Source organism: Pleuronectes platessa, chromosome 9 (assembly GCF_947347685.1).
Source record: "Pleuronectes platessa chromosome 9, fPlePla1.1, whole genome shotgun sequence".
NCBI classification, from domain to species: domain Eukaryota; kingdom Metazoa; phylum Chordata; class Actinopteri; order Pleuronectiformes; family Pleuronectidae; genus Pleuronectes; species Pleuronectes platessa.
Genome location: NC_070634.1, coordinates 27,828,555 through 27,840,945, shown reverse-complemented (window position 1 = coordinate 27,840,945; position 12,391 = coordinate 27,828,555). Strand labels below are relative to the sequence as shown.

Below are 12,391 nucleotides of genomic sequence, written 5' to 3'. Positions count from 1 at the left end.
TAAAATCTTCTAACAACAAATTGTAAGAAACTTTAACTGTATCTCTTATAAAACAAATTACAACATTTATTAATTTAATGTAAAGTTTAAACATTACACTAAAGAAGTGTGACTTCCTGTCGGAGGTTGAATCTGAGACGTCATTAATCCTGTTTGAATCGATATCACACGTGTTGAAGCTGAGTCTGCAACTGAGACTGTTTCATATTCTAAGATTTTAAAATCACATTTGACTCTTTATTGTTGATTATTTGGATTTGGACGATGAATGTGAACAAACATGGAGGAAAAACCACAAAGTAAATTAATCAAGTGATCATTTCAATTTTCATTCCACGTTTTGTGACGTTACAGCTTCACAGGAGAAGATCAGGGTTTGCTTTGTAAATCAAAGAAATAAAATAAAAACGAGACGAAAATAAATAGATCAGTGAGTTTCTCAGTGACGCAGGTTCGATTCCCAGCTGAGGACTTTATTACTATTTCTAAATCACATGGCTTCCTCATTAGATTTGAAGAATCAACAGGACAGATCTGATTTGTAAAATTAAACCAGTTCAACAGCAGAAGCAACACGACCAGAGAAAACTTAACACCAGCTAAACCCTCCAACCAGCAGCCTGGAAAACATCAAGCCCCGCCCACACGGCCCCCGCCCACCTGCCTCACACGCACCAAACCAAACGCACCCAGAGCGAGAAAAACCCGAACCAGAGAAAGACCAAGAAAACAGGAAGTAAAGATAAAACATAAATCCTCCGAGGTAACATGACGGAGCAGCGGCTTCACACACGTCCTGCAAAGACAGAAACACACGTTAACACACTGACCCACACCTGTACAACTATACGCACACGTTACCACACTGCTGCACTGACGCAAACCTTCCTATGCTAACGTGCTAATGCTAAAGTTCCTTAGAGCAAGGCACTCATCGCAGCAACACGATCAGAACAGAAACTAGTCGACTAACTCATTAGGAAAAGTGCTCGCACACACGCACGCACACACTCACACGCACACACACACTCACACGCACTCATACGTATACACACACACACGCACACACTCACACGCACACACGCACTCATACGTATACACACACACACACACACACTCACACGCACACACACGACTACGTTCAAGTTTTAAAACATATGGTTGCTCCTGGCAAACACGTAACTGGAGTCCGGCTCCTCTTCTTCATCCTGAGATGTTTGTTCTTCATGTTTCATGTCACGTGTTAGAAACCTCATCAACTCGTCCACTCGCTCACTGGGAAGCTTCCACACATTGTCCTGCTGGTTCCTCACATGGACTCACTCTGACATGTTACACACATTCTACCAGGAGGCTGCAGGAGAAGATCCAGAACATGTCCAGAGACACTGACTCACACATTTGTTCTCACATAGAGAACCTGCAGAACATGTGAGGAACATGTGAGGAGCATGTGAGGAACATGTGAGGAACATACGAGGAACATGTGAGGAACATGTCGGGCCACTCACTGGTGGTGGCCGGCCGAGCAAAACAGTTTAAATCTCAAAGCTTTGATAAAAGTTCGACGTACATTTTGCTTAACTTTTTATTTTCTTCTGTTTTATGGACGGATTCTTGTTTTATAAATTAATTATTATATATATATACATAATCCCACAGGGAGGGGATTTGATGGGCCATGTTTTCATGAACACAGTGTGTTGAGCTTTACCTCAACATCACACAACTTGTCCTGCGTCTGTTTCACAACACGTGACTCAGACTCATCATCACCTGAAACATCTGGATCTCAGATCCACCAGAGACGTTGAGCTGCAGCTCGTTTGTGAGCTGCTGGAGGTTTGTGTGTTTGTGTGTTTGTGTGTCTGTCGGCAGCTGCAGAGTTTCAGAGCCTTGTGTTCGTGAAGGAAGTTCAGAAGAGACTGAGGACAGAGAGGAACAGCAGTGTGTGTGTGTGTCTGTGTGTGTGTGTGTTACACTGACCTTTGGCCTGCTCAAGGTCAGAGTTCAGCTCGTTCTCTGATTGGCTGGGAGGAGTGTAGGGCGGGGGCTGTCTCAGAGGGGGCGTGGTTCTCTGCAGATGAAGTAAACAAAATGAACCTGAGTCACGTCTCTGTCTCTAATGAGGCTGTGCCGCCCCCTGCTGGACTCTGCTGGAGTCACAGATTATGTAAAATCCTCTTGTGTCTTAAAGAGCTCGACTCCAGCAGATCACGTCTCTCACTGCCGACCCACTGAGGTTCTGTTTCTAACAGTGGAACCGGAGGTGGAACCCTCAGGGCGAGGATCCTCCCCTGTGGAAGATCTAAGATCCAGAACCTTCCTCTGGTTAAGTTCATAGTTCGAGCTTCTCAGGTGAGTCTGGACCAGGAACTCCCATCATGCACTGAGCCCCCTGAGTGTGGGTCTGTTAGCGTGAGGGTTAGTGAGTTTGTTTGTGTTTCCTCATTGTGTTGTAGAGTTGTAACGTCTCCCTGTGTAAACAGCCGTCAGGTCACACCTGCTGTGATTTACAGGATTAAAACCTGAGGGTGAGCATGTGACCAGAAGTGAGACGGGTCTGTTCTTACCAGAGAGTCCATCGTCTGCGCTCTGTGTTTAATGAGGCTGGGAGCTGTTAGAGAGACAGGCTTCACACAGACACACACACAGACACACACACACACACACACACAGAGACAGAAACACACACACACACAGACAGAAACACACACACACACACACACACAGAGGGGGGGTACAGTGAGACAGTATATGGTGTGTGTCCACTAAGAGTTTGAAAGTTTGATTATTACTTTATGTTGTGTGAAAATGTAAAAAGTGTTTTAAAAAAACTTTCTCCAGAGCGACGAGTTCACAGAGGAGGAAGCCATGATGTAGCCCCGCCTACCACCTCCCCCCCTGTGACTCCTCCCCTCTGATTGGAGCTCTGCTGTGTGTGTTCGTACCCGAGGCGTCGCACAAAGACTCTGGACGATGAAGACGATCGGACTCGGAGCTGATTTAATGGCACTGACCGCCTCCTCGTGACTGGCAGCTCGTAGGTCCACACCTGACACCTGCACGCACGCACAGCCACACAACCACACACACACACACACAAACAAACACAATCAAAGGTGTTACAGCCACGTCTGTATTGTAGCTGCTCACACAGAGCTCCAGGTATTAGACCCACCTCCAGGATCTTGTCCCCGGTCTTCAGACAACGCGTCCTGGCAGCAGGACTCTTTGGCAGAACCTGTTTGATGAAGATTCCCTTCAGCTCCTCGCCGTTCCTCAGACGCTTGATGATGTGATGACCTCCCACGATGCTCAGGCCCAGGGACTCGTCCTCCTCCGCCCACACCTCCACCCTGCAGGAGGAAACACCGTCATTAGACCGGTTTCGTCTCCGGGGTCAAACGTGATCAGGAAACACAGGACGGATGAACACTGAGGATTCAAGACGCCGTGTGGACACAGGCTGAAATGGTTTTACCTGCGGGGGGGTCCCCAGTGACTGAAGGCAGGAGTTTCCTCTCCCTCCCCCTCCTCTCGTTCAGGAAGATTCCTGTGAACACACACACACAAACACACACACACACACACAGTCAGCTGTAGGTTTCTACATTCGCTGTTTTAATGAGACGGAGGTGAAGCACAATTCTTACCTGTGGCCTCCTCTGATTGGTAGAGAGGCTCCTCCCTGGGTCCGCCTCTTCCTCCTCCCCATGTCAATCATCCTGCACAGGAAGAGAATATTAATCACGATAACTAAATTAGTTTAAATGATATAAATATCATTTATGATATAGAATATCATTTAAACTCATTCAAAATGAAATATGCTACCACCGGTTCAACCAGCAGAGGGAGACAGAGGATTGTTCAATGGAGCAAAACTAGGAGGAGAAGAGGGGGCGAAAAAGAGGAGATGAAGATGAAGAGGAGAGGAGGAGACAGAGAGAAGGAGAAGGAGAAGGAGAGGAGGAGACGGACATGAGGAGAAGATCTAGAGGAAAAGATGAAGAGGGGACGAAGAAGAGGAGATGAAGATGAAGAGGAGAGGAGGAGACAGAGAGAAGGAGAAGGAGAAGGAGACAGACATGAGGAGAAGATCTAGAGGAGAAGATGAAGAGGGGACGAAGAAGAGGAGATGAAGATGAAGAGGGGACGAAGAAGAGGAGGACAAGAGGTTGATACTGACTCTGTGTCGGTGTCTGTCAGAGTGAGCTCCGAGTCTGCTTCACTGTCTCTGAAGTCTGGAAGACAGACAGACACAGACAGACATAAAGACAGAGAGACGGAGACAGACAGACATAAAGATAGAGAGACAGATACAGACAGAGAGACGGAGACAGAGAGACAGACAGACAGACAGACAGACAGACAGATACAGACCGAGAGACGGAGACAGAGAGACAGAGAGACAGACAGACAGAGACAGACAGACAGACACACAGAGACAGACAGACAGAGAGACAGACAGACAGACAGACAGACAGACAGACACACAGAGATAGACAGACAGACAGACGGAGACAGACAGACAGACAGATACACACAGAGAGACAGACAGACAGACAGAGACATACAGACAGACAGACACAGACAGACAGACAGACAGACAGACAGACAGACAGACAGACAGACAGACAGACAGACACACAGAGACATACAGACAGAAAGACAGACAGACAGACAGACAGAGAAAGAAAGACAGACAAAGAAAGACAGACAGACAGACAGACAGACAGACAGACAGACAGACAGACAGAGAGACAGACAGACAGACAGAGAGACAGACAGACACACACACAGAGACATACAGACAGACAGACAGACAGACAGACACACACACAGAGACATACAGACAGACAGACAGACAGACAGACAGAGACACAGACAGACAGACACAGACAGACAGACAGACAGACAGACAGACAGACAGACAGACAGACAGACAGACAGACAGACAGACAGACAGACAGACAGACAGACAGACAGACACAGACAGACAGACAGACAGACAGACAGTTAGTTGGATGTCAGACACACACATGTACTCTTCAACCCGGTCAAACAGTATAAAGTGAGTCTCACCCAGGATCTGGTTTCCTTCAGACACGATACTTTCTCGCTCTGACATCTGCTCGTCATCCTGCTTCTGACTCCAGCTCTGAAACAACCAATCACATGAGTCGAACTCTTCAGAAAGTGGATGGTGTGAGCTGGTTCAGGTCTTGGTTCTGCTGGTTTAGGTCGAGAAGGTCATGAAGCACCAGCTGCCTGCCGGGTCTCGATGACCTCGGGTCAGGTGTCTACACTCACATCATATTATCTTCTCCCAGAGTAACTTGACGTCTGGATCAGTTTATTGAACTTTATTTTGAGCTGGACATGAAGTTTGCCAAAGTAAAACTACGACTCATATACTTATACACAGTGACTGGATATTAAACCCAGTTTCAGATCAGGACGTCTCTCCAGAAGAACTCAGTACAGAGATCTGTGACTCATTCAGAACCTGAGTTCTCAGGACAGATAATAATGAAATGAGCAGGTTGCAAACAGGAAGCTCTTGTGAGTTATCGTGAGGTCACATGTGATCCTCCATGTTGTGACCCTCAGGGGTCGGCCGAGGAGACGACTCGAGGACAAGAGGTCATGTTTCTGAATGAGGGAAAGTGAGGGGAGCAGATAATCGAGTGTGAGCAGACATTAGAGTGTGAGCAGACATTAGAGTGTGAGCAGACATGAACATGGAGGACATGTGGAGTTTAAATCCTCAGATACAGAAAACCTCTCACCTCCTCTGGTCGACCTCGGCTGGAGGAGGTGAGCCTCCACTCCTCCCATGACGGGGGAGGTTTCCTGGAGAGAGAGTCCATCTTCTCCTCTTCTCTTTCTTCTGTCGTATTCATCTCCTCCTCGTCCACAGCCATCTCCCTACCCTCTTCTACAGGCAGGAGGTCAAAAGTCAGGGAGGAGGTGGCGTAGCGAGGCAGACCTCCATCCAGGATAAGCTCTGGCTCCTCCTCCTCCTCCTCCTCCTCTTCTTCCCGGCGAAGGTCTTCAGGCAGGATGGAGCCGTCACCGAAACCCTGACACAAAAGGAAATCCTTCTGAAGTTAGTCACCATTTCCTTGGACTGGTTTCACGCTTCATTCCACAGACCGACCACAGACTGTAAATAAAGATGGCCGACACAGCTCCACATCCTCCCACTGAACAGAGATAAAGCTAAAATATCTCACATTCGAACGCTTCCATCTTGTGGTGATGACGTCATTGGATGTCAGTGGAGCGCAGGCACCGAGGCTGATCTCAACCAATCACAAGTCAGTCTCATCTGCCAATCAGGACGTCTCAGCCCATTTTTATATCATATTGTTTAATTAAAACCAGATGACGTCCATCTTTAAATAGTGTCAGGAACTAATTTTGGCCTGGTTACATTTATCAGTCAGGATTTACCCGAGTGTCTCAGAGGATGAAACAGTTTGAACATCATCACAGTCATAAAATCCTCCTCAGATAAAGAGATTTAATAAACGAGATTAAACGTCCCAGAGGTGAAATCAGAAGAATCCAGATGTTCTCTGATGGACAGGTGAAGACTCAACTTCTGCTTCAGCTCGTCTCCACAGTGAAGGAACTCCAGCAGCAGCTCTCTCCACATCTACAACTGCACTGCTGCCTTTTCTCTGGACACATTAAGGTTTTCTCCAACTCCCTAAAGAGCCTCCTCAGCAGATACCGAGGGTGTATCCTGCTCTGAACATTACGATGCAGACATTAGCCCGCGCGGGGAAATATTAATGACAACACTTAGTATAATTTCTATCGACAAGGCCTCGTCTTCAAGGACTCTGCTGCTCTTCTTTTAATTTGGGCCTGGCAAGCCGGCCCATCGCGGCCATATAATGGAGGTGAGGAGCAGACGGCAGAGAGCTCATAACGCTAACAGGATGTTCTGCAGACTGATGTGTATTGGCCGTGACTGCCTGGCCTCATATTCATAAGATTTAAAGACACTGTCATTTAATATCTCTGCCATTAGACGATGAGGACGGCTGCTTCAGACTCACATCGAGCAGTGGTTATGAAATCTGAAACTACACTGCTCAAACTTCAGCTTTATTTTACTGCACACAAACAATCTTAGGTTATTAATGATATCTGATGAAGACCTGACATAAACCCAACATGTGATATTTATCACAGGAAATATCACCAACCTACAAAATCTGTCACAAAGAAAGTTTTCCTTCACTTGACATCTGTTGACTTGTGTCCGTCCTGGGAGACGGGTCCTCACATGTGTCTCTGAGGTTTCTATGTATTTGTACCTGTTAAGAGGTTTTTAGTAGTTTGTCCTGACTCTTGTTGAGGGTGAAGGACAGAGGATGTCTCACCATGTTAAAGCCCTATGAGACGAATTGTGATTTGTGAATATGGGCTATACAAATACAATTTGATTGATTGATTGATTGATTGATAAAAATGCCTCGAAACAGAAAACTTTTAAATGAACGTGATTGAAATGATCAGAGGTCTAAAGAGTTTTCTGTCAATTGACTACATGTCCAGTTAAATCTGCTCGTGTTCAGACCGTAGACTGTAAACAAAGATGGACGCCACGTCTCCACTTCCTGCCTCTGTACCAACATGAGGTGACGTCATGTCGAGTCTGTGATCGTCCAGCGGAGCCGTGGTAAGTGTCGGTCCAACGAACCCCGAGCCGAGACTCCACAGGGAGCGGGTGTGACGCTGTGGTGGTACCAGTTCCAGCTCAGCGCTGTGGGCCGACAGTGAAACTGGTGGTTTTCCTTCTGGTTTTATTCAGAGTGAACTTTGCTCACAGCCGATGTCTGTCTGCACACAGATGATCAGAGTCATGTGAGGCAGCAGCTCTCTCCTGTACATGACCTCTGAAAGTTAACGAGGTGTGGAGTGGGGTCTCTGCCTGGTCGGCTGGCGTGACAGCCCCGACCCGCTGGTCTTTATGGAAACCATCAGAGACCTGTGGGCTGTGACAAAACCTCTTCCACCAAATGGGCTGCAGATAAAACAGGAAATAAAAGAACAGCAGAGGACGAGACCGCAGGAGGACGGACAGTACTGTGTAAAGTACACATTAGAGTACAGTAGAGTGCAGTAGAGTACAGGAACGACGAGTACAGTAGAACTCAGTAGAGTACAGGAAAGAAGAGTACAGTAGAACTCAGTAGAGCACAGTAAAGTACAGATAAGAGTACAGTAGAACTCAGTAGAGTACAGGAAAGTATAGCAAAGAAGAGTACAGTAGAACTCAGTAGAGTACAGGAAAGTATAGCAAAGAAGAGTACAGTAGAGCTCAGTAGGGCACAGTAAAGTACAGATAAGAGTACAGTAGAACTCAGTAGAGTACAGTAAAGTACAGGAAAGACGAATACAGTAGAACTCAGTAGAGTACAGGAAAGTATAGCAAAGAAGAGTACAGTAGAGCTCAGTAGAGCACAGTAAAGTACAGATAAGAGTACAGTAGAACTCAGTAGAGTACAGAAAAGTATAGCAAAGAAGAGTACAGTAGAGCTCAGTAGAGCACAGTAAAGTACAGGAAAGACGAATACAGTAGAACTCAGTAGAGTACAGGAAAGTATAGCAAAGAAGAGTACAGTAGAGCTCAGTAGGGCACAGTAAAGTACAGATAAGAGTACAGTAGAACTCAGTAGAGTACAGTAAAGTACAGGAAAGACGAATACAGTAGAACTCAGTAGAGTACAGGAATGTATAGCAAAGAAGAGTACAGTAGAGCTCAGTAGAGCACAGTAAAGTACAGATAAGAGTACAGTAGAACTCAGTAGAGTACAGGAAAGTACATATAAGAAGAGTACAGTAGAACTCAGTAGAGTTTAGTAGAAATCAGTAGAACTCAGGAGTATAGTAGAAATCAGAACAGTTGAGTAAAGTACAGTGTAGAGTAAAGTAGAACTCAGTAGAGTACAGTAGAACTCAGTAGAGTACAGGAAATTACATATAAGAATAGTACAGTAGAACTCAGGAGAGTTTAGTAGAAATCAGGAGAGCACAGGAAATAAGAGTATAGTAGAACAGTTGAGTAAAGTACATTGTAGAGTACAGTAAAACTCAGTAGAGTACAGTAGAACTCGGTAGAGTCCAGAGGGGAGCTGGTTAATCTGCAGTCACCATGAGGACAGTAACATGATGATGATGATGATGATGATGGATCATCAGTGAAGTACGGAGGCCCTGAGGTTAAAAAAAAGAGATTTATGCTCTTATAAAGAGTTAACAACAATAACCATGAATAATAAAACACCTTCACTACAGAGTCATCAGCGTCCTGTGATGAAGATCACCTCCTCCTCCTCCTCCTCCTCCTCCTCACCATGTTGGGCACATGAGAGAGAGTCTGCTGCCTCCTACAGGAGCTGAGGCTCACTGCAGCCTCGCTACAGAACCCTGTGGATCTTTATAAATCTATTTACTCAGATATGTTTGAGTTCAACACAAAGAACCTCATTTACATTATAACATAGAAGGTAAATAAAGATGGACGGCTTCCAAAAGTGAAACTCAAGCATCTCAATAGCCCCCTGGTGGCTGACTGCAGTATAGATAATAGAAATCTGCCTCATCCAATGTGTCCGACTTCTATATTTACAGTATATGATTTAAATGGAGCTGAGGGATCAGTACTGTACAGTGTTCACAGGGAGTACTGCATAATACAACAGTAGTACTGCTCTAGTATACACAGAATACTGCAGTAATATACACACTGAGTACTGCAGTATTCACTGTGAACAGAACTGCAGTACTCAGTGTACTGATGCTGGAGTGTCCTCAGAGCACCCCCCCTCACTTAAGAGAGATGCTGCTGGTTGAGCTGATGGAGCACTTTATACATCCAACCTTTCTGCTGAGTCAGCAACTCCTCACAGTGAGGGGGAGGACAGGGGGAGAGAGGGTGAGAGAAGGTGAAAGAGAGGAGGGAAGAAAGAGGAGAAGGAGGGATGATGGAGGGGAGGGAGGGAAGGAAGGGGGAGAAGATGAATCTGAAAGACAAAGCTCGGACAGAAGCATGTCTTCCTCTTGAAGAGTGGAGGTGACCACCAGAGGACTGAACATGTTTCTGATGGAGCTCATGAACACCTACAGAGAACCTCAGGAACCTTCACACCTGGTTTGGTTCAGAGCTTCAGACTCTTCTGAACCTGAACATCAGGTGTGAACGGTTCCTCAGACCAGAAGAGGAGTTCTGGGTCTGGATCAATCTCAACCTGGTTCTGTGGGTTTGAAAACACTTTGTTGGAGAGTTTGGACTTTTGGACCAATCACAGGAAGTAGAAAACAGAATTAAACAGTAGAAGAAGAAGAGGAAGAGGAAGAAGAAGAAGAAGAAGAAGAAGAAGAAGAAGAAGACGACGAAGAAGAAACTGTATGAGCTGTTTCTTCTATAAAACAAGGTATTAAATACTATAAAATACCACATGTTGTATTTGTCATATCACTGCTTGTACTGATTTCTGAACGTGATGGAGGTTTCCAGAGATAAATCCAGTTTGAAACCTGCGTCGTTTTCTCTTTGCTCCTGTGCTGCGCATTTATTTACATTTATTTATTCCTCCATTTATTTTTCTTTATAGTCAAACTCTCTCATATCCAGACCAGTAAAGCAGAGTAAAGTGAAATGAGTTAAGGCAGGAGATAAAGAAAAGACACGAGAGATTTAAGAGCAAGGGGTGAAGAGAGAAGTGGCAGTGAGGAGGAGGAGGAGGAGGAGGAGGGGGAGAGGGAGGGAGGAGGAGGAGGAGTGAGGAGCACAGTCGGCGAGAGGAGAAATCTTAATGGTCCAGTGTGTGGGGAGTGAAGTGGTTACCATCAGGCAGCCACTGATTTAAAGACGGTGTTTGATAGAAGTGTTTTCAAATGAATCACGATATTTACTGTACGACAGCCTCACACACAACCTGACACACAACCTGACACACAACCACCTCCAGTGTGTGTGTCTGTAGGAAACATCTGTCTCTGCTCTTTGACCTGCCCGTTAAACACGCATGATGCAAATCTAAAGCTGCGAACATCCATGTTGTTCCTGAACATGTCACTAACATGTGTCATACATGACTGTGCCGGTGTGTACCTTTGGAACAAGCAGTTGCGTGTTGCTGAGAGACGTTGTGTTGTCGTCCTGTCGGCTCCTCTCTGTCGGCTCCACCTGTGAAGACACGATGCAGATCAAGAGTCTGGAGGTCTGGTTCCAACAAATCTCTGTTGAAACAAGAGGGTCTGGATATATACATACAAAAGGTCTGGACCTAGAACCAGGAGTTCTAGACCACGTGGTCTCGACAGAGAGCTTGAATGTCTGGACCTTCAAGTAGAGGTGCAGTAGCAACAACTAAAAGGTTTGGACTGTACAAGGTCTGAAATAAGACTAGAATAACTGCACCCAAGACAAGAAGGTCTAGACCTAAGACTAGAAGGTCAGGATCCACTGCTACAAGGTTTGGACTTTGTACAAGAGGAACTTCTGGACCTATGAAACCGTAAAACCACATGGTATAGGCCTAAAACTAGAAGATGGCACTTACCATTTATAGATCTACACTCACAGCTAAAAGGCTGATCAAGACCAAAATTAGAAGATCTACCCCCTGCTGGAAGGTCTTTGCTTACCACCAGAGGCTTCCGGATACCCAGGCGGACAGTGCCAGATGGGATAGACTTTAAGACCTCCACAGACTGGGCCAAGGTGAGCAGGTCCAGCTGGATGTGGTTGACTGAAACCAGCTGGTCTCCGGGAAGTAGGCCACCGTGACGCTCTGCTGACCCGCCAGGAACCAACGAGCGAATCACCATCACACAGCGACCAGCGTCTAACGGGTCCTGAGAAGAGAGAGAACAAGAAGAGTCGACCTTCTCAACCAAAGATACCGAGACTGAAGACAAACATAGGGACAACCCCAGACATTCAAATCAGGGACTGAGACAGAGAAGTCCACCAACACTGAACCCAGGTCAGTAGGCCTCTGACCTTTAAGACAGTTCTCATCTCCATTATGAACAGATATCTGTGTTAAGACTGAAACCATGAACATTGGGGGGAGGGAGAGAGAGAGAGAGAGAGAGAGAGAAAGAGAGAGAGAGAGAGAAAGTGACCAACATCCCATAATTCCCAGAGAGAGATGAGAGAGAAAGAGAGACAGAGATTAAGAGAGAGAGAAAGAGAGAAAGGGAAAGAGAGAAAGAGAAAGAATGACCAACATCCCATAATTCAGAGAGAGAGAGAGAGAGAGAGAGAGAGAGAGAGAGGCAGAGCAGCAGCAGACAGGTAGGGGGCGACAGAGACCAGAGAACTCACATCACATTTACACATGAACCTGCAGGTGAG

At 46.0% G+C, this 12,391-nt stretch overlaps 1 protein-coding gene across 1 annotated transcript in view; it reads right to left on the bottom strand.

Moving 5' to 3' along the window:
- patj (PATJ crumbs cell polarity complex component) overlaps nucleotides 1–12,391 on the bottom strand; it is a 65,606-nt gene that overhangs the window by 32,092 nt on the left and 21,123 nt on the right. The window contains exons 19-29 of the mRNA XM_053431524.1: nucleotides 11,677–11,886; nucleotides 11,141–11,215; nucleotides 5,796–6,089; nucleotides 5,089–5,164; nucleotides 4,193–4,247; nucleotides 3,657–3,728; nucleotides 3,485–3,556; nucleotides 3,182–3,359; nucleotides 2,952–3,062; nucleotides 2,574–2,633; nucleotides 1,987–2,077 (exon numbers count right to left, since the gene is read on the bottom strand). Coding sequence (XP_053287499.1) covers nucleotides 1,987–2,077; nucleotides 2,574–2,633; nucleotides 2,952–3,062; nucleotides 3,182–3,359; nucleotides 3,485–3,556; nucleotides 3,657–3,728; nucleotides 4,193–4,247; nucleotides 5,089–5,164; nucleotides 5,796–6,089; nucleotides 11,141–11,215; nucleotides 11,677–11,886 — 1,294 coding nt within the window. The remainder of the gene's footprint in view (nucleotides 1–1,986; nucleotides 2,078–2,573; nucleotides 2,634–2,951; nucleotides 3,063–3,181; nucleotides 3,360–3,484; nucleotides 3,557–3,656; nucleotides 3,729–4,192; nucleotides 4,248–5,088; nucleotides 5,165–5,795; nucleotides 6,090–11,140; nucleotides 11,216–11,676; nucleotides 11,887–12,391) is intronic.